At 46.2% G+C, this 20,078-nt stretch overlaps 1 protein-coding gene across 6 annotated transcripts in view; it reads left to right on the top strand.

Moving 5' to 3' along the window:
• LOC126534280 (uncharacterized) overlaps positions 1 to 20,078 on the top strand; it is a 91,071-nt gene that overhangs the window by 32,854 nt on the left and 38,139 nt on the right. For all 6 annotated transcript variants that reach the window (XM_055072789.2, XM_055072790.2, XM_050181548.3 and 3 more), the window contains 6 exons: positions 476 to 1,727; positions 6,069 to 6,671; positions 8,827 to 9,192; positions 9,701 to 10,117; positions 15,420 to 15,480; positions 18,457 to 18,629. In XM_055072789.2, the coding sequence (XP_054928764.1) occupies positions 476 to 1,727; positions 6,069 to 6,671; positions 8,827 to 9,192; positions 9,701 to 10,117; positions 15,420 to 15,480; positions 18,457 to 18,629 (2,872 nt within the window). The remainder of the gene's footprint in view (positions 1 to 475; positions 1,728 to 6,068; positions 6,672 to 8,826; positions 9,193 to 9,700; positions 10,118 to 15,419; positions 15,481 to 18,456; positions 18,630 to 20,078) is intronic.

Below are 20,078 nucleotides of genomic sequence, written 5' to 3'. Positions count from 1 at the left end.
GCTAACATCACCGCTCCTCGAATTCGGCCTTGGTCATCAGCTTCGGGGCATTCTGATGGGAAGATTTTATATGCTCACTCGGTGTGAATCGTTGCGGCAGGAGACGCTAAACACTTTTTGTAGTGTTTTAGGTAATTTTCGCTGCAATCCTACAGTGCCACGGCAGCTCAGTCGAGGGTGCTATTACACACTTTCTGGGAGCAACAAAATTGGTTGGTTGATGTGTTACAACCAACTTTAAATATATTAAACTGAAAAACCTGTGAATATGTCCAGCATAATTTGGGAATGAATATCTGGAAAATGTTGCTTGTCTAAGGACTTATGCTTAGTGGATAAGACTTCATTGCATCCTGGCTCCTTTGAGATGCTACATTTGCAGCTGATTATCAAACCTGAGATTTCATTTTCGATAAAACAGCATTGTAGCCCGAGCCTGTGCAGCATTGAGCATGCATTGTTAACTTTTCTGCAGGTACAACCATCATCCGCCGGCAGAGGGCCCCTCCCCATGGAGCAACGACGACTACGGCTACGGCTCTGGATCGTACGGAAACGGTGGGTGGCAAGGTGGCAGCAAGCATCGGAATTGGGATGCACACGAGAATGACACGCGTCAAGGCAGCGACAACGCCAGCAGAGATGGCAGTCACAGGGCACGTCACCATTCTCCAGAAAATGCGCCCAAGACTGGTAGTCACAGTGAACACACTGCGACTGGGGCTAACAAGGAACAAGGTGAAAAGTCAGCAGGCCGAAGCAGCAGCAGCAGTGGCATCAGCGGTTCGTCTAAGTTGCATGGTCTGGGTTCCAACGGAAAGTCCCCTGTGGCCGCAAAGTCAAGTACTCCAGCAAACACCAGTGAGCATAGCAGCAACAAGGTGTCATCGTTACCAGCAAAACCTTCAAAATCAGCCTCTGGAGGAGCAGCAGGGGCCACCTTGGCGAAAGATCCGCCTGCTCGGAAAGGAGAAGGCAGCGCAAAGAGTGATTCATTGTCACGCCAGCCTCAGAAAAAGGATTTGGAGGCGCAGAATCCAAGCAAACCTGTCAGCAAGATCGTCAAGAAACCTTTATTGCAAGCTCCGACCATCAAGTGTACCTCCAGGAAGGCAAATGCAACATCCAGTCCAAGGCTATCGCCCAGGAGCAAACCGGCGGATGGTTCAAAAAGTATGGCAGGTCCTATCAAAACAGGAGCAAGTTCATCAGCACTGGCAACCAAGGTTGTTGGCAAACCAAAGCCCACAACTAGGAGCAGCACTTCGCCCTCACCGGTGGCGACTGAGATTAAAATAAAGGTGAAACAGGAGGCCAGCGAAAGCACGGGAGGTGCAACAGAAACCACCACAGCTGCATTATCATTTTCATCTAACCGGAACCACCTCATATTTCTCTCCTCTGAAGAGGAAGATGCAGACGCACCCGGCGAAAAGGTGACATCAAAGAAGAAGCCAAGACCAGATGGCGACACCTCGACGGGAGAGAAAATGGTGCCAAGGGCAAAACACAGCACTCCTGCTGCTGTGTCCATGCCCCCTCCCAGTCCCGAGAGGGGGGAGCCTCAGGTGAAGAAGGTGGTGCTGAGGAGCCCAAAGCTTGGGCCGCTTTCGAACAGGGACATCTATCGCAGAGATGTTCTGGACAAGCTGGTGAACTTCCCGTCATCACCACAGGTGCAGGCGCAGCTTAACAAGTGGATGATGGAGATGCAGAAGTCCCAAAGAGTACGTGTGCCGGATATTTGTTTCTTGTTTTGGTTTGAGCTTTGTGCCGTCTTGCCAACTCAATCCAGTACCATAAAGCCTATTTCTCGCACGGGTCAATGGGGAACAAGAGCCAGCTATACATTATTTAGGAGACGGGTACAGAGTGTTGCCCGTCGTGTGCTGCTAATTGATCCAAGGCTCTTAGCTGGCATTGGTCAGCAGGGAATCAGTGGTGGACAATAGACAAGCTGTTCTTCTGGCTTCCCTTTCTGATTGCCTGACACAATGCATAGCTTAGGGTGCACTTCATTGAGCGGGTGAGACAGATTACGGAATGTATGCTGCCATGATGACAGTGCAAGATAACTTTTGTGTACTCTAACGGCGAGTACTGAGCTAACCAGTATGACAGGTTAGGGCTCTGCAGTGTCCATAACGCTGCAGTACTGAGAACAGAGCTGTACTATGCAAGAAAATAGCATGAACATAGGATGGATGGGGTCGGCACTGCCAATGTGAACAATAAGTACCCGGTACGTGAGGTATTTGAGGACATGGCTTTGAATCGCCATAGACATTTAACATTCTCATTCTCTCTATCTAGGTGCTTAAAGGAGCCTTGAACCACTCTTTATCGCAGTGGAGAAAGGCATTTGAAGTGAAAATAAGCTATTTCAGAAATACCTTGGTGCAAAAACTACTTCAATGCGTTCAGCAGAAGCGGAATCGGCATTCAAACGTAGCCTCCATTATGCTCCCGTTCCTTCACTGCCTTGCACTGCGAAGGCTGCGGCACAGCGGGGTGTGCCCACGATGGTCTGCCTTGTAAATGTCACTATTTTGAATGTTAACGTAGACGCCACGACTTGAGCCTTTGGTGCCTACGACGCATAAATATAAGCCAAATGTGCTTGTCCTCAGTTGGCCGCAGTGCGCTTAGTGGACTTGTGGCAGCATCCCGCGGCAGCAACATTATCTACACCACGTAGCCGACCACAGCTTGAAGTCAGCTGTTGGCCAATAGCAGCCGTCTGAGGGAATGGCGAAATAATGTTTCCGATTATGAAATAAAGTGTCCAGAAAGGAGTGAGGACAAAGCCTTCTGTTGAAAAGAGAGCGTTTGAGAGAAAGGTGACTTCACGATCTGCTTGCGAGCTCCACGCACCGCGTGCGACAGCAAAACTTGGCTGACATGTTCATAGCAGCGTATGCCACCCGTAAACTATGTTATTTCACCAAGCCCGAGGGGTGGTTCAGGGCCCCTTTAACTTCGTCCGCACCAACCCTTCTGTCACCTATGTAGCACATTTATTCCAGGGTATCAGCTGACGCTGTAAATAAAGCCATACATTCCCCTAGTTGCCTTACATGCCACCCACAGCAACTTGGATATTGCCACTTTCTTGAATGTCGTGAAATATTTTTCAGCTTGAGACAAGAGTTCGTGACCAATTATCATCCGTGACAAAGACGATTTAGTGCTTCCAGTGGTCGGTTGCCATTCAGGCAGTTCAACCTGTCTAGCAGGTGAAATTCACAATAACTGAAAACCCTGAAATACCAGTTATTGCCATTGTCAAGTCAGCAGCTAAACTTCCGGGGCATTGATTTCCATAGGTGCCACTTCTAAGTGATGGATTCACTTGCGCCCACAACACCTGCATCACCCAAGAACGTCTGGTTGCGAACTTCTGCAGCCACGTCACCCTCAGTACGGCGTCGTAGTTCCAAATATCTAAACCAGTATGCTGCTATGTATTGTGGGCGTAACTGAAAGAAAGGCTAACAGACAGCCACACAATGATAAAAACTCGCCAAAGCCTGCTATTGTGGATGCACTGCCCAACATCAACATCCGCTACCTGATCTGAGTATGTAGATATAATCAGAGCCAAACTCAGTCCATAATTGAGGCTGAAGATGGTTTTATTTAAAAGTCTTATAAAAAAGTAGCAAAAAAAAACATCGCAAAATATTTGAAGTGAGTACACCGAATCTTGTATGACATGTCAGTGCTATTCCTGAATCATGATTATGTCCTCAAATTGTACCTCGTGCAACGGGTATAATGAACATTAAGTATCGCAACCATATCTACTGTGACTTGCATGGTGTCGAGTGGGGCACAGGTAGTATTATGTCCAGTGCTTCCCCTGGCTCTCGCTGCAAAGCCAGTTTTCTTGCGGAATTTGCGTTAGTCATTGACTTTCAACAGCAGAACACAGTGGTCAACCACCAGGGTAAAGTTTTGATCTTGTGCTCACAAAATCTGTAGCACAGGTGTACAAGGCCTCTATTCCGATCACGTACATTGATGCGTACCATCGCGCTCTTGAGATTGGTCTACCTTTCAATCCTATTCAACAAACATGCCATGCAGGCATGCACTTTGCATTTAGCCACGGAAACTACCTCAACCTTCTTAAATGCCTTAATGGTTATCACTGGACCAGGGTGCTTGAGGATCAATGCCCAATCTCGGCCACTGCAAAGTTGACCTTCGTGGTTTGAGATGCAATGTTCAAATTCATACCACAGTGTCATTCTCGCACATTAAAAGGCCCCTGAAACACTTTTGAACATGGTAAGAAAATGTACCTGATCAGTCATAGAGGCTGCTGTGAACATTATCTTTTACGTTAACTTTTACCGCCGTGACACTCAACTTTGGCTGAGGCTTTGCCCTTTTGGCTTGTCCGCTGTGTAGTATCGAACGTGCTAGCGAGAAGAGAGAGACTGCTGGTTATCGGTGTGATAACTCCACTTACACTTGAAGAAGTAAAAACATATACATGTATATATGTATGTTTTATGTGTATTGTGCCTGTGCCCTTTATATGCTTTCATTGTCTTTCGCGTTGTTTTGCTCCATGCTTTGTGCTTATTAGGGTTTTTTGCTGCTACATACACCATTAAATTTGTGCCCTATAAACAAGAATATAGGTCAACCCTTGATCTTGGCTCTTCTATTTGATGGTTCACAATATGCTAAAGACCTCTATATATAAGACGAAGGGAGGCTTTAGCTGTTGTTTTTTGGGAAATCATTTCAACCTATATTCTCGTTTATACAGTACTGTAGTGCACCACAACCAGGCTGTTTGGGGTCACATATTCAATAAATAAATAGATATGTAAATGAATGTAATAAAATTCTATGTTTCACACATGTGTCGACAGTCAATCATAATTCGTGACTGAAGGGGATACGGTACAGACCCTTTCACTCTTTACAAGCATAGGGCCTGGACTGCTTATGATTTTGCCCTCTGGCATAGCCCGCTAAATTTAGCAGGCAAGAAGGACAAGGACGAATAAGAGGAATACCTTAAAACAGAAGCCCATAGGATTTCTATATTTTTCCCCTGTACATAACTCTAATGTTACAAGGCAAGTTTACCGTTAGTTATACAAACAAGTATTAGTCTAGTGGCCTAAGGCACTCGTCTTTTTTCTGGAAATATAAGAAGAGACTTTCCATACATTGAAACAACCTAAAGGCACTTTTTCTTTTTCTGTGTCTCTCTCTTTCTCTCTTTTTTTCGGTGTAGTAGGCTGATGAGACCGCAGGGGCTGCAGGCTTGCTGCTGTTATGACGCACATGAAACCGTGTATAGATTGATGTATTGAGTCCATGTTTTCCTTTGCTGTCATGTCAGTAAGCATCGTTATTATTATTTCTTTCTATTTCTTTTTTTTATTTCTTTTCTAGGAGGTTTGTGGTGTTAGCAGTTGCAAATTTTTTGCAAAGGGAAGAAAATCACTAAACTTCTTTTTAACGTGTCTGTGACCTTAACACATATGTTCAGTACATGGTAAAAAAATGCATGCCACCACGTGGGCTGCCCTTGATTCAGTTTTGTAGCGATATTAAGCCATTAAAAAAAGAAGAAAAAGAGCTCGTCTCTGCCTAGATAGCATAAATGACATTGTTGGTAGCCATTTAAGTTATGTGTTCTATACATATTTGATAGGCCTGCACAAGAACAAGAACACAATCTCATGGTGGCTTTATCAATGCCAGGAGGTCTTGCTTCATGCCCTCAAATTATTGTTTCTTCTTTAATTAAATTTGATCTTATAGAGGGCTTTACTCACTGTAGGGTATTGCAGAAGTTGCACAGGAGCACGTGACCTGGTGCATGCAATGTGAAGTTTCATACCTGCAGAACAAATCAAGCTTGAAGGAACTTCTGGACATTGCATCACTTAGGGACATGGGTATACATGTCTTTTCCAGTTAACCGCAGTCTCGTTTTGCGCCCAAAGTTTGCATGCGGATGTCATTTCATTGTGCATTTTGTTGTCCAGCGGTACAGTCTGACAGAGCTTTTGCCCATCTGTTTCTTACTTGTGCAGTCGGTGACATCGCGGAAGACGATGAGGCTGTGCGCGACACAAGCCCGCCTGGGGCAGGAGGATGATGCCTTGCTGGGCAGCATCCCCAACATTGATTTCGACGTGCTCGTCAGGCAGGTTGAGTCGTGCGAGCTCCCCGAGGAGATGCTCAAGAGCCTAATGCAGGCTCTCAACACAGATGCGGAGCAGCCTCACTCGACCGCGGCCGAACCGCCATCATCGATCACGGCAAGTCTCAGCTCAAAAGCGAGTAGCCTGCGCTTAACACCAGAGTTGAGGGCAAGCCCTCAATCGACGCCACCTTTGGGCAGCGCAGCTGCAAAGTCTGCTGCCACAAAAGCAAGTCCGGCTTCCATGAAGATCTCGAGTGCCGCGGAGAGCCCTGGTGGGAAGAGCGCTTCACGTGTGTCCATAAAGTTGGAAGCGGCAACAAGTTTGGCAGATGCTGGCACTTCGTCTTCGGAGGACGAGTGCATAGTGGTTCCGAGCCCAAAGAAAAACGTGGTGCCTGTGCTGATAGACTCGGATGAGAACGGCTCCACGGACGAAGAAGACAACAGGCCGAGCACAACGACGCCGACTGTGAAGGCGTTAAGTGGAAAGGTACGTTTCAGCCACACTGATCATTCTCGCCATGAAAACTTGGCAATTTCCATCGGCAGGAGTTTCATCTGGTTGTGACAAACCTGCAGGTCGGCAGTTCTTCGTATATGCGAATACACGCTTTACAGTACCGTACTTGCACGATTCTAATGCGCACCTTTGTCTAATGGAAGATGCATGCAAACTTGCATGGGAATTACAATCCTAACTAATTTTACTCAAAATTAAAAACGAAGCCGATTCTTACTATGCAAGGTAGCTAGGCACACTGTCATCGAAGGGTTGTCTGAAGAAAGCGACGCTCAGAAACATCGCAAGGTGGGTCCGTGGTGCGTGGAATGCCCTCCCACAGACGATGCTTGGATGAGCCACCTGAAGTGACATTTCTAATGCATTAGATGGAACTGAAGATTACTTTATGTGGTCAGTAGACAGCGAGAGGGAGGTGTCATCGGACTCTGATAGTAACTAGCTGCTAAAATTTAGCTGTGTGTATGTCTGTGTGCCTTTTGTATGTTCCGTAAGATCCTTTCAATGCGGTACGTGCTAGCTTGGGTTTCGTTACTTGATGTGCATGGTAAAATCGGCAAGAAGTTATTATTTTTTCTTTAATATTTGAGTGGTAATATAACTGCATGTTACAATTGGCGGCGTGGTAGAATCATGCAAATGCGGTATTTCGCTTTGCAGCAGCAGAATGTGTAATCTGAAGTGTTGCGAGAGCTCCCACTTGTCAAATGAGCAGTTTGTGCATAAAGTCTTAGCTCAGGTGAATAAGGTTATGGAAGCATTAGACTCGTGGACAAAGAGAAACAAGCTAAATATGGATACAAATAAAATCAAGGCAGTCAATCTTAAAAGCTAAAAACAGACAAATTTCTACAAAATATAACATCACTTTTCAGTCTTCTAATTTAGTATGGTGGTTGCTACGAACGGGTGGATGTCTGATTTTCCGTTTATTAATTACCTCTCTCCCCCTTGTGGGTTTCCGCAGAGCTACTACGTCACACTTGTTCAAGAGACAACATGGTAAAGTTTAGTGATCTATACCGGTATAGGCTAGGGTCAGCGTATTCTCTAGGTGCTAAGCAATGGAATCTCATTTTTGCGGAAACTGCAAATGTAGAAGGAAGTACTGCCACCTATGACACTCGGAGGACTGAACTATGGAAAGTTCCGACTAGCCGTTCCACGTATAGTTTACAATCGTTGAACAATAGTTTGCTGCCCTTAATAAATTAACTTTATGTATTGGGCATGGACTTTTTTCTAGTTGAGCAATCTGATTTGGCTGCATTATTCATTATGTGAATTACTTCTGTTTATACAACTTGTTTTTGAGTGCATTTGTTGAGGCACTTGTATATGTCATGCTGCCTTCTATTGTTATTGCCATTGCCTGGTTCTTGTTGACCCATTTCGCAACATATCTTATAAGCTCACGCACTTGTCAGTGGTGTTTACTGTATGTTCTGACATGCTGCACCAGGTGTATCTCTTCATTGTCCTTTCTTTTTGCTATTAGTTTTCTTTATTGCATGTTTTGCTGACTTGTATTGCTGTCATGCTGCCACAGGGTGGAGGGCAATCAAGCTGTCTTTTTACGGCTTTTTTCTCACCCTCCTGCATTGTTCAATGGAAAATAAAGTTTCATTTATTCATAGCAGTAGCGTGTTAATTTGAAGTTGTGAAGACGAGAAAAATGAGTTTCGAATTGCTTTGTGAACTTGGTGCTTATAAAGTTAATTCAGAAAAGAATAACCGTATGAATAAGTCTTCTCCCCCATCCCTTGAATTCTCTTCAAAATTTTTGCGAGGGAATGTCACAAGGGAAGATGTTCTTTACATGTATGATAAGTGTGTATGTGTCATATAGTATGCATTTGGTTTGATTAAGTTGATTTCAAGTGATCTCATAAAAGAGCATTGTCTTTGTTACAAATGTGCACATTTTTATCTTGTGATAATGTATATGTATGTAGCACGCAAAAATTATGCAAGGATTATTTTAGACTTGCTGCTTTCTGCCTTGCAAATGGGTGTTCTGTGGTCATCAAGCAGATGAGTTCACTTTTTTTTCGTGTCCATGCATTCCACAAGTACTTGCACATGCAATAAAATTTTGATTTGATTTCACAACATCCACATGCAGGCCACACCTGAACGTTGTGCTCAGTCATCGTCACCGCTGGCACAGGAAGGCGGCCATAGAGTGCGCAAAATTCAAAAGCACGCACGAAGAAAAGGCAGGCAGCCTTCCGAGAGTGTGGACGGCATCCTTGCCGACAGCGCTGCAGCATTGTCAAGGCTCCTGCCCGACGAAAGTGGCAGCAGCAACGTCAGGGTGGCGGAATTGTCCCAAGAGTCGAAGAGGCCGTCGCCAACGTTGAAGAGCGCCATACCTACCACTGCTGCCCTCTACGCCGGCTCCACAGCCACGGTCTCCTCGTCGGTAGCGTCCAGTAGTCACGGCAGGTGTTCTGCACAGATGTCAGTTTCCCCGCCAACCTTTCCAGAGGTAATCTGCTGTGCCAAGTTCCATCAAATCTCAATTGAATTCAAAGAATGACAGGAGTTCTCTTGTATGTGTAGCTCTCCTTGCCGCACTCAGTGCAAATACTGCCCACTTGCTTTCTGCCTGTGCCTTGAAATGCGTCGGAATTTGTAATATTGTGCAACATCATTGCCTTCTCTATTCAAGGAGTACAGCTCAGTCAGTACCTGCTCCTTTCTACACTGTGCCGCAATGCACGGGGCAGCTCTGCACCGTCAGCAAGTTTAAACAAGTTATTTAAACAACACTAGGGCATTTTAGCAGTGTTACTGTTCTTCCATTGCCACTAGCACTTTCTCCTAGCCATGCACAGTAAATCCCATGCATGCGCCGTCAGGGGCATGTGGTATCGATAACAATAATTGCAAGCTGGCAACATTATGTTAAGATATTCTACTGCAGCAGCTCTTTGCCGTCTGAGATGTCTGGCTGCTTAAAGTTGCACAGATCTCACCAGTTTCTTTATATCCAGGCTCCCTTGGAACAGCTAGCAGCAGGGCATTCACCGCTGGCAAACATTGCAACCTCGCCACCACTGCCGTCGGTGGCAACCGTACCCAAAGTGGAGCCACCACCAACACCACCACCTCCTGCCACACCGCCTGAAGATGCTACACCACTGGATGCCATTCCACCAGGTGCCATGCCACCAGGTGCATTTCCACTGGGTGCATTTCCACTGGGTGCATTTCTACCAGGCACATGTCCACCGGGTGCCATGCCGTCGGGCACCACTCCGCCACTGCCTGTAGCAGTGAAGAGTCTGGTCGGCGACCTGACACTCCGATGCCAGCAGGAGGACGCCATCCGCCAGGAGCTTGCGCGCATTGAGGAGGGCATTGTCTCTGCCCTCGCCACATTGGAGCAGCTCAGGAAGAGAAAAGAAGAGGTGAGAGATGTAGAGCAGGCATTGTCTTAGCATTGCTTCCAAGACCCAAGTCCATGTAGCCATGCAGTTTCCTACAAAAATTACTCTACAGGAAACTCTGGTGCTACTGTCTACAGAAGCTGGAAGTATGGCTCTTCACTTAGCATGCAGAGGTGGAAACGCTGTGCCAATTGTGCCATTTCGCACCGAACCATCCAGCTACACCGACTTGCTCCAAAACACTTATTTCGAATGAGTCCCTAAATTTAGCAAGAATGTGCACAATAAATGGCAGCCACGCAGCCATAGTTGTGCATTGGCTAGTGTTTTGGTCTTGAATCCAGTCCTGTGCACTCCCCCCCCAGTGGCAGCTTCATTGCAGTGTGGGTGTTTGATGGTGCATTCAGACTAGTCCACCAGAAAATTAGGAAGATTAATTGTTTTTGTGCTATCTGATACATTACGCATGTTCGTAAGTGTTTGTCATACTGACATTCTTTTTGTGGAGCAGTCGGCGAGAAAAGCTGTGCTTTCAGCTTAGTCATACGGTCTGCTCTGTGTGTAGCCCGTCACTTTAGTTGCAGTAAAACTTCATTAATTTGGATTCCGTGACACCAAAAAAAAAAATTTTTTTAGTTAGCCAAATGTCGGCTTACGAGGGTACCAAGAAAACAATAAACAAATGCTTACTACGTAAACTCTTTTATTTACTGAGTGGGACAGCAAATCCTGTTTCTATATTGCACAAAAGCAGTCCGGAAGCTGTGATTCTCATCATCTTGTGATTGGTTGGCTCTCACAGCAGCGAAGGCCTTGCGACTTCTTTCGCAGTGCGGCCGCGGCACGTGCCTTCGTCTGTAGCACTCTTTTTTACTACCACGACACATCCCAATTATTTTTTTCGCCAGTGAACTGACTGCCAACAGATCATCTGTCTATCTCAATGTAGCTGGTGCTCTTCACACTCAACAGCTTTGCTCCAAGTCAAAACAATACTGTTTGCCACAACCGCTGAGAACAAAACCACGGCTGCTATCGGCTCTATCGTGGACGGCGACCTTGCGGTTCTGAAGGCACACAGCTGACGCTCAGACAGAACCAAACTGTTTGCTGCAACAACTGAGAATGTAACCTTGGTCGCTATTGATGCGATTGTGGATGGCAACAACACAGCTATGAAGGCACGCGTCCGACGCCGTGTTATGTGCAGTGGTAAACACGAGAATAAAGGCTTTAGAAGCACCAATAGAGACGAAGCGTTACGGCGTTTCTGTCATTTACATAATATTTCCACTGATGACCATGGCGATGCGCTCTCTGCTGCTTCATTTCTGTTGGATGCTAGTGCCGTTTTTGCTCTTTTGCTGCGCACATTTGCGGCGTTCGGGGGAGCTCTGAGATTTGCCCGAATTGACCGATGTAGGGCCAAATAGTACATCCAAATTAATGAGAGCTTGATCACATTAAATGCATACACCTGCTGAAACCAGAGGATGAGTCCGATTTTCATAATTAATAAGGGTCGAATTAACAATGTTTTACTGTATTGTAATATATTTTAGCGCTCGCTTGCCCTATCTGGTAGTCTGTGACAATTAATGGCAAACATCATCCTTGCTATGTAACGTTCAAAATATATTTTGCATGTTCACCATGCCCGGTCACTGTGATGACAGTGCGGTACGGGGACGTAACGTCTGCTTGCTCTTGTTAAACTTTTTGACCACAAATCTCCAGCAACAGTCGTGGTTGTCCCTCAAATTTTTATTCCGGCTACCCAATTTCCTGCTTGACAGCACCGTTCCAAAACATACTTTTGCCACTGCAAAATGCAAGTCGGGGGGTCGAAGATTTTGGTTTTAGTCAACGTTAGTGTCCACACGGTGTTCCTAAAATGCTGGTGAAAGAGACAGAGCAGATACTTTGTTCGCAGTAACAATGTTGTCAGTGTGTTTTGTGCAGATGGAGTCCAAAAAAGTTTAATAAACCATCGTTCGACTTCCAATTTTCAAGGTTTCCGTTATGCACTGGCTCTGTGGATCTCGTCGCAGTGCCACGAAAAAGCCCAAATACAAGCGTTTGCAAAATATCGGCATCTGAAAAAAATCGGTCCGCAACTGTATAGCCTATGCTTTTAGTTGTCTATGTGATGCCAGTTAACCTTCATGTTCCCTCTAGTAAAAAAATATCAATGCTCCTGAAGTGGTGTGGAAACTGGCAAACATGCCATAACGTCACATTTATCCTGTGGTAAATCAATACCTGTCACTCATTCGTTTGTTTGGGCTATTCACTTTAATTTACAATCGCAGATGGTTTCCACACAATTTCTGCTCCAAAACTTACAATTCCTGTTCGAAACCTGCTCCGAGGTGGCAGACTCGCTGCTGCCAGAGTGGCTCCAAAACACTTTTGGTCACTTCTACCCCTGAGCATGCTATGGGAATTACAGGCACTCCACAGATATGTCTAAACTTCGTTTTTCTTTGCCTTTAAAGAGCTTTGTTTCTTTGCCAATTCATCAGTGTCTGCCAGAGATTGCATTATAGTTTTATAAATGCAATTTGCACTCATCAGACTTGTGAACAGAGACGGACTGCATTGCTATATTTGCAAAACTACCATATTTACCCGATTCCAATGTGCCCCCCGAATCTAATGCGCACCCAATTTTCACGGATTTAGTTAAAGCAAGAAAATAAAAGTGCACCTGAATGTAACATGCCCCCAATTCATGAAAGAAAATTATGGCGTGCCCCCCACTACATTCGCGATCAGAAAATACGATACATGCATAATTTAACTTCAGTTGCGGAATCTTTAATTGTTTACTGAGCTTTCATAAGGGAGCAGTGCATCATCATCGCCATTTGCACTTAATTTATTGCATGTACTAAGCACACAGGTGGTATTCTCAAGTGATCACTTTTTAGAAATACTATTATCACTCTCGCGGGGCCCTGCATTGGCCATGTTGGAGTACGAGTCCGACAGCGTTCCTGGCACCGTGCGCAAATAGCAAGCTTGGAAACGAGCCAGAACCGATGGTGGCCGATTGCGCCAGCGCATCCGGTGCCTGCCGACTTGCACTAAATATCACAAAAGTGATAGCATGTCTGGAAATGACTGGGCAGGAAGACTGCTCTACATCATAGTTGAGCTCAGAATCAACCAAGAACAACCTTCACAAAAACATGCTGCGTCGCCATTTTGTGATGACGGTGATGCCGCAAACGCGGTTTTGCAATGGGGGAAATTTTCGGACCCATTTCCTCAGGAAAAAAAGGTGCACGTTCAGTTCGGCCTAAATGGGGTGCGAGTGCCTGGAAATTTAGAAAAACATAGAATGTGATAAGTAACATCACACAAATGTTTGAAGCCACAATCACAAAAATCCATGTGCTGTTACTCCCACGGTAGCTAAAATACCACAGCGCCGGAGTGCCTTGTAAATTTTGTAGGAAAACCCATGCTTTTAGCATCCTCAGCTAATTATATTGTAGTGCCTACCTTCCATGGCAGTTCAGTGGCTATTGCATTGGGTTCTGCTGCTGAACGCAATGTCGCAGGTTCGAATCCTGTGTACATTCTGGCGCAGGTGGAATGCAAAACTGCTGAAGTACTTGGATGTAGTAGTAGGTGCCATTGAAAATCCCCAGGTGGTTCTGAAATTAAATTGGAGCTATCCACTATCCCACACAGCCCTTGTATTATTGCCTTGGGTCATCAAACACTACGATTTTGTACCGGTGCGACTGTCGCTTCCAGAGCCGGTGAAGGAGACGGCTCTTGCGCTCAACCTGGGCGGCCATATTGTCTGCTGCTCCCAAGATCCTGTGGCCGGCCAGCCTAAATAAACCGTGGCCACGGCGGCTGCCTCTTCGCCCCACCTCCTACAATCTCTTTACTAATGCTGTTTCAGCAGTACTGGAGAGGTCATGCCTGGCAGCATTCAGTCTGTACTGCAGTGGGTTGTATTTTTATTCTAGCAACTTTATAAAAAGGCTTTGCACTTACTGCTTGTGCTGAAATTTTGCAATGAGGTGACATGTTTTCGGTCCACATTATTCAGTGGTACTGTGGGCATTGTTGTCTGCCTGGTTCTTCGTTCTTCCAGAAAAAAATCTTTAATGGAAGTGGTATATAAGTGCAAGCAAGCTGTTACATGGACAAGGAGTTTGACATGGACATGTTGTTCTGCGTGTGTTGCACTGACCTAATACTAGTAAAAAAATGTATAGTTTGCACTAGTAACATCGTATGTGAAGCTTACTGGTGCCCAAGGCGGCAGTGGCAGTCGGACATTAGTACTCTGAAATTTTCTAGCATGTGTTGCCATAGTTATCATTGTCTTCGTAACAGTGAGTGCCACATGCTTCAACGATCATCAAGATGCATGTCTACTCTAACAGTCACAGACATTTGCCATGTGTGGTCTCATCATTGATTTCTCTCTCTCTCTCTCTCTTAATCTTTTGCCACATTGGTGTTTCTGGGTCATGCAGTATGAAAAATAATGACTCAAAGTGTGCATTTCCAACGCGTGCATCAGTTTTCATCCTGTAGTGTTTCTTTTTCACTAGGACTGTCGAGTACATTTAACTCCAACAGAGCCGTACGTCACTGTCCAAGTTGTGTAACTTACAGCATCATTTCTCAGTCGTGTGGAAGGCGCAGGTAAACCTTGACATGTAACTAACATGGATATTACCAATTACTGCATATTATACTAATGAAGTAAATAAGAAATTTGGTTGGCCGTTCCTTACCTCAGTGAGTGCTTACTGCTACTGTAGCAAACTGAAATATGCAAGGTCCAGGACAGTGTCAATTACAGCGAGGCAAATATTTGTTCACTCGTAGCTCAAAATATGTATTGTGACAGCAAAAATGGCAAGCACTGAGCAAGAGCTCAGCGTAACATGCCCGAGCGTGTTATGGCCAGTGGCTCGGCTGCCCCAAAGCCTGCTAGCCATAATGCCTGTCCCATGTGATCGCACACGCATTGACCACCATTCTAACTGCATTTGTAATTTGTAGTTGTTCACATGCCGCATATCAACACAGCAAGCCACCGATGGGCTGTCGGAGGCATCAGGATTGCATTTCTTTCACTACCGGGCCGCAGTTTTTTTTCCAGAAATATCAGCCTGTACACTTCAAACGAATATTTGATATAACAAAGGTATTTTTGTGTAGCATCCAACTTGACTATAATGAAGCTTGACTAGTTTGCTTACGTTTGCACTGACCAACCCTTGTTTTGTCTTCTTTCATGGTACTCACCCCCCCCCCCCCCCCGCCACCTCCTTTTCTGGGCTAGCTGCTGGGAAGAGAAGCTCAAGTCAGGAAAGAAAGGCTGGAAATACTTCAGTGTCTTCAAGGTATGATAGATCCATGTATTTCTCACACACAGAACTCTGCTATTTTAAGATCTTTTTTCTTTGTTTTTGACTGCCTTAAGGATTATATAGTAGAATGAACGAAAGGGTATAAAAAACAAATGCATGCAGCCCTATGTGGTGCAGCTGCAGCAGCAATGAGGGAGCGCACTTGTTCGTTATCCAACAGGTATATCCAACACGTAGCAGTGTCCTCTTGAGCATTAGGCTTTAGTTTGGCCTCCCTAAGCATGTTATGCCTGATGTTTGCCGAGTACCCGGGCACAGCCACAAAAGGTGACGAAGGTCTGCTGTTGATGGTTCCAGCCTTTTAGTACCGCTTTGTGTGAAGGACACTTATAGAGGCAAAGGTCAAGAATTTTTATACCTTGCCAGTCTCCATAAGCGTTGCAGGTCTTCATGTCCAGTTCACCAGGATGTCCTCATTTTGCTGCAAAAACTAGGTGTCACAAAATTGTTCCAGACGCACTGTCTGGCAACTTCTGTCTGCAAATAGCTGCATTGCATGTACAGCATGCACCCTGCGCGTAAGTCAAAAAGATGTTGGTGTACTTACTGCGCTTGAGGGGTGCACTACAAGAAATGGCATTGGCTGTGGCAACCAATGTGGCATTATTCACTGGTCTGCATCCCCTAAAGCAGCATGTGCCTACCCCCACCCGTCTTCTCACGTACTGCGTGCCGCTGGGTTGCTCTGCTTCCCTTGGCAGGGAGCCTCCGTGTCAGGCCTGGTGGTGAAGCATAGAAAAAAATGGTGTTTCTCACAATAACCACCTAGAGCGAAACGTGGCACCACAATCTATGCGAGTTTACTAATGGTCATTGGACCGCCTTAGGAATGCCAGGATGCGGGTGTCCGAGGCTTTGTCTCAAAGATGGCTTGGCCTAAAACATGGTCGTGGCTGCACGGACAACTCTTCCTAAAATAAAATGTTGATAGAATGTTTTCATTCACCTGTGTTACATCCTTCATTAAAATTTACTCACCTCCAGTGCATAGGCAAGTGCTGGCAACAAGAACAGACAACGAACTGTCGCGAAGCAAGCGCAGACCTTATCATCTGTTCTCCAACTTTAGTGGCCCGCCAGTACTTTTTACATTTTGTATAATTATACATCCAAGCACAAGTCCCCATGATTATATAAAAACTGTTTTTGTAATACAGTAGAACCCCGCTGTTACGTTCCTCACTGCTGCGTTTTCCCGGCTGCTGCGTCGTTTTCATCCGGTCCCGGCATAGCTTCCATAGGATCCAATGTATAAGGAACCCCGCTGTTACGTTGTAGCTGTGAAAACGTTCCCGCATGATACGTCGCAACTTAGCACCCCGAACCCGCCTCGGCTAAAGTAGACAACGCGCTCCAACCGCTATTTTGGCTTTTGACGAGTTTGGGCTGGGCTTGGCTATGGAACTGGCTGCAAGAAGCCGCACGCCAGTTCGAGAGGCCGCATGAGGCCGCCACTAAGTGGCCATTCGTGAAAAATGATCTTACTATCATCACTGTGATTACGGTCACCGCTTGGTTGGACGGGTCACGGAGGAAGGAAACTCGGGAGAGGCCCTGACGTCACTCTTTGTGAAGCTAAAGTGAAACCGGAAGTTGGCGTTGCTCGTGGCGTTGCTCCGCCTATCGGGCCTGCTCTCCTCTCTTGTTTACGTTTCTCCCACGCCGCGCTGCGCGCAACCGGGCTGCTCGGACGCGCGCGCTCCGCAGCAATACTAAACAATCGTTAGCACGTTAGCATGATTATGCCAAAGAGGGCAAAATTTCCCGCGGATATTCGTTCGTCCGTTGCCATTGCCGTGGCGCGGTGGCGACAAGGAGCACGAGCCGCATGATGCCGGGGAGTTTCCAAATCCTAGCTTTGGAGAAGCCGTCGCGGCTCTGGGCCTCCTCCGCAGGTACGTCGCACCTCACAGCGACGCTGACAGCAATGCGGCCTTCCAGGGTATTGAGAAACGTGTGGCGATTTATAGCGAGCGAAAGAAACGGCAAGCCACCATTCTAGACTTTTTTAAGTCCTAAGCGCACTCTGTGGAAATAAATTGTCTATAGTTGAAGCTGACCTTTTTTCATTCATTTTCGGAGCTTTCCTCACTGTTGCGTTTTCCCGGCTGTTACGTTTTTTTCCCCCGGTCCGGTGAAAAACGTATGAACGGGGTTCCACTGTATATTAAAGGTAAAGCAGCTCTTTACATGCTGTTTTAGTGATGAATGAATCGTTGTGATAGACGGAGTGGTGTAGCCGAAAGTGCCTTCAAGGTGTCCTGACTTCGCAAGAACAATGTCTATCCGAAGCCGCAACATCCCAGCATTACCATGCATCCAACTTTTCCTCGAGGTAGTATAGTTAGAAAGTCTATGGCAAAAAAGAATAAGTACTGCAGAATTCAAAAGGGGAAACTAATGTGCAGGTGTACAGCAGAGGTGCGTCTCCGTTGCTAGGCAACACCTGGTCAGGTGGAGCACACGCAGGGCAGACCCATCCGCAATGCACTGCAAATATAATTTCCCTCCGCTGCAGTTGCTTTGTTCTCAAGACAAGCTCAACAGATATTCCTACAGTGAAATTTCTTTACAGTTAGCCTCTAAAGGTTTGGCCAGAGAGCACAAGGCATAGAACGACAGAAAGCTGAGCTAGTTGGTAAGGATTCATTATGCAAAAAGGAGATGAGGCGTGCAGACAGGACACAAGAGTAGAGAAGTGGACAACACGAACGCCGACTATCAACTGAAGGGAGCATAGGGGCGAAGGAGCACAGGGGCACAGGGGCGTTCATGTTGTCCACTTCTCTACTCTTGTGTCCTGTCTGCACGCCTCACCTTTTTTGCATAATGAGAACAAGGCAGCCTTGCCTGTCTGCCAGTTCTTCCCACCCAAAATGACACATGCCTAAGCAGTGAGCACAACAGCAAATTGACCTGAGCATTATTTCAATCGCTTTTATGTGACAGGGGCTGCATCGGCACTGCCAGGTGACAATCCACCCTTGCTGCACTTCACGCTGCCGGCGCAAAGTCCCACAGCTGTGGAGATGCTTTCCTCGTTTGGCACCAGCGGTACCGACGTGATGTTCGGCGCCTCGCAGGTCCCACCAGGTGGCGCTTCTCCAGTCACCGTCGGACAGGTACATATGCATTTGGCTCAATTTGTGCACTCCATTCATTTACATGAGCGTTCCTCTTGTTCATTTTTTCGTGCGCGTGTTTGCGTGTGGTGTTTGCAGTCGGCATCTTGAGAAAGCACCCTGCTTTGTACTTATAACCGTAGTTGCAAAGGCATCAATTTAGCACACTCTATGATGCAGTAAATTTCCTGGATCCCCCAATCTTGACTCCATTGAAGAGCCTGTGTTTATTTCTCCAATTTAGCACAGTAATTTTGTTTCACAGTTTTAATTTAACAAAGTCCACGTGTAGAACATATATGTACAGTGTGGTCTGCTGTTAAAAGAAACACTGTAATGGGCAGCTCTTACTGAATAGAACAGTCCAAGCAGACGGTGAGGCAGGAGAAGGGAAAACAACCTCACAAACAACATGGCCATTAATATACAGTAGAACCCCATTGATACACTCCCATTTCGTACAATTTCACGGCGCCAATGTTCGTGATTGCGAATATGAAAATTGACCCAATACCGTTGCCGGTTAATACATTCCCAGAATGCGCTATCTTTTCGCATCAACATTTAGTACATAGTTAAACTGCTACCGTATGATATGCTTTCCGACCACTAGATCCCATGTGAATAAGAGAAGGCACGAGGCATGCCCGATTGAGAGCAGCAGCTTCCCTGCAGTACTCGCTCGCCCGTGTCACACTGAAATGCCAGCATGCCCTCACTTTCTTTTCCCGGTGCCAGCAAATTTCCTTGCGCGTTATCGCACGTCGCATTCACAGCTATGACCACCAACCATATTGGAATAAGCATCTTCATCTATCTAACTGTTTCACAGTATGTGTGAGCTACAGTGCAGTCCACTTATAACGATACCACGTATAACGATATATCGGTTATAACGATGGGTCGACATGAGAGTGTCATTTTATGCATTAGGTCTATGGGGAAAAAAACCATTTATAACGATAGCTTATTCACCGCATATCGGATATAACGATCAAAATTTTGCAGTCTGGACGGCGTTTTCCGTGCCAAATAATCGTAACGTTTGCGTTGCTTAGTTCCCTGAAACGAACGATGTCGAGACGAGGCGATGTTTACCTCCGTAAGTTCATATCTGCCGCCATTATCGCGCAGCGCGTCTCGCCCCGCCCGCGCACGAGTAGGCGCAGCCAACGTTTGCGCAGCGCGCCACAAGATGGCGCTAGCTGCTTCATGCGCGTCGGCCACAGTCGCTCCGAAAGAGAGAGAAAGAGAAAAAGAAGCGACAAGCAAAGCGGCGCGGTGGCGCCCGTCCCGCGTCTCTCTCGCGATAGCAGGCTGACGCCACCGAAGCAGCGTGCAACCAACGGTTCAACCCAGTTCGAAGATAGCGCCGACAAAGCGCAAAGCTGTGTCGCTTGACACGAAGATGGTTATTTTGCAGGACTCTCGATGCGGCTTCAAGGTGAG

The sequence above is a fragment of the Dermacentor andersoni genome, chromosome 7 (genome assembly GCF_023375885.2).
Source record: "Dermacentor andersoni chromosome 7, qqDerAnde1_hic_scaffold, whole genome shotgun sequence".
NCBI classification, from domain to species: Eukaryota; Metazoa; Arthropoda; class Arachnida; order Ixodida; family Ixodidae; genus Dermacentor; species Dermacentor andersoni.
The sequence above is the reverse complement of the archived record's forward strand: the minus strand, read 5'-3'. Positions and strand labels throughout refer to the sequence as shown.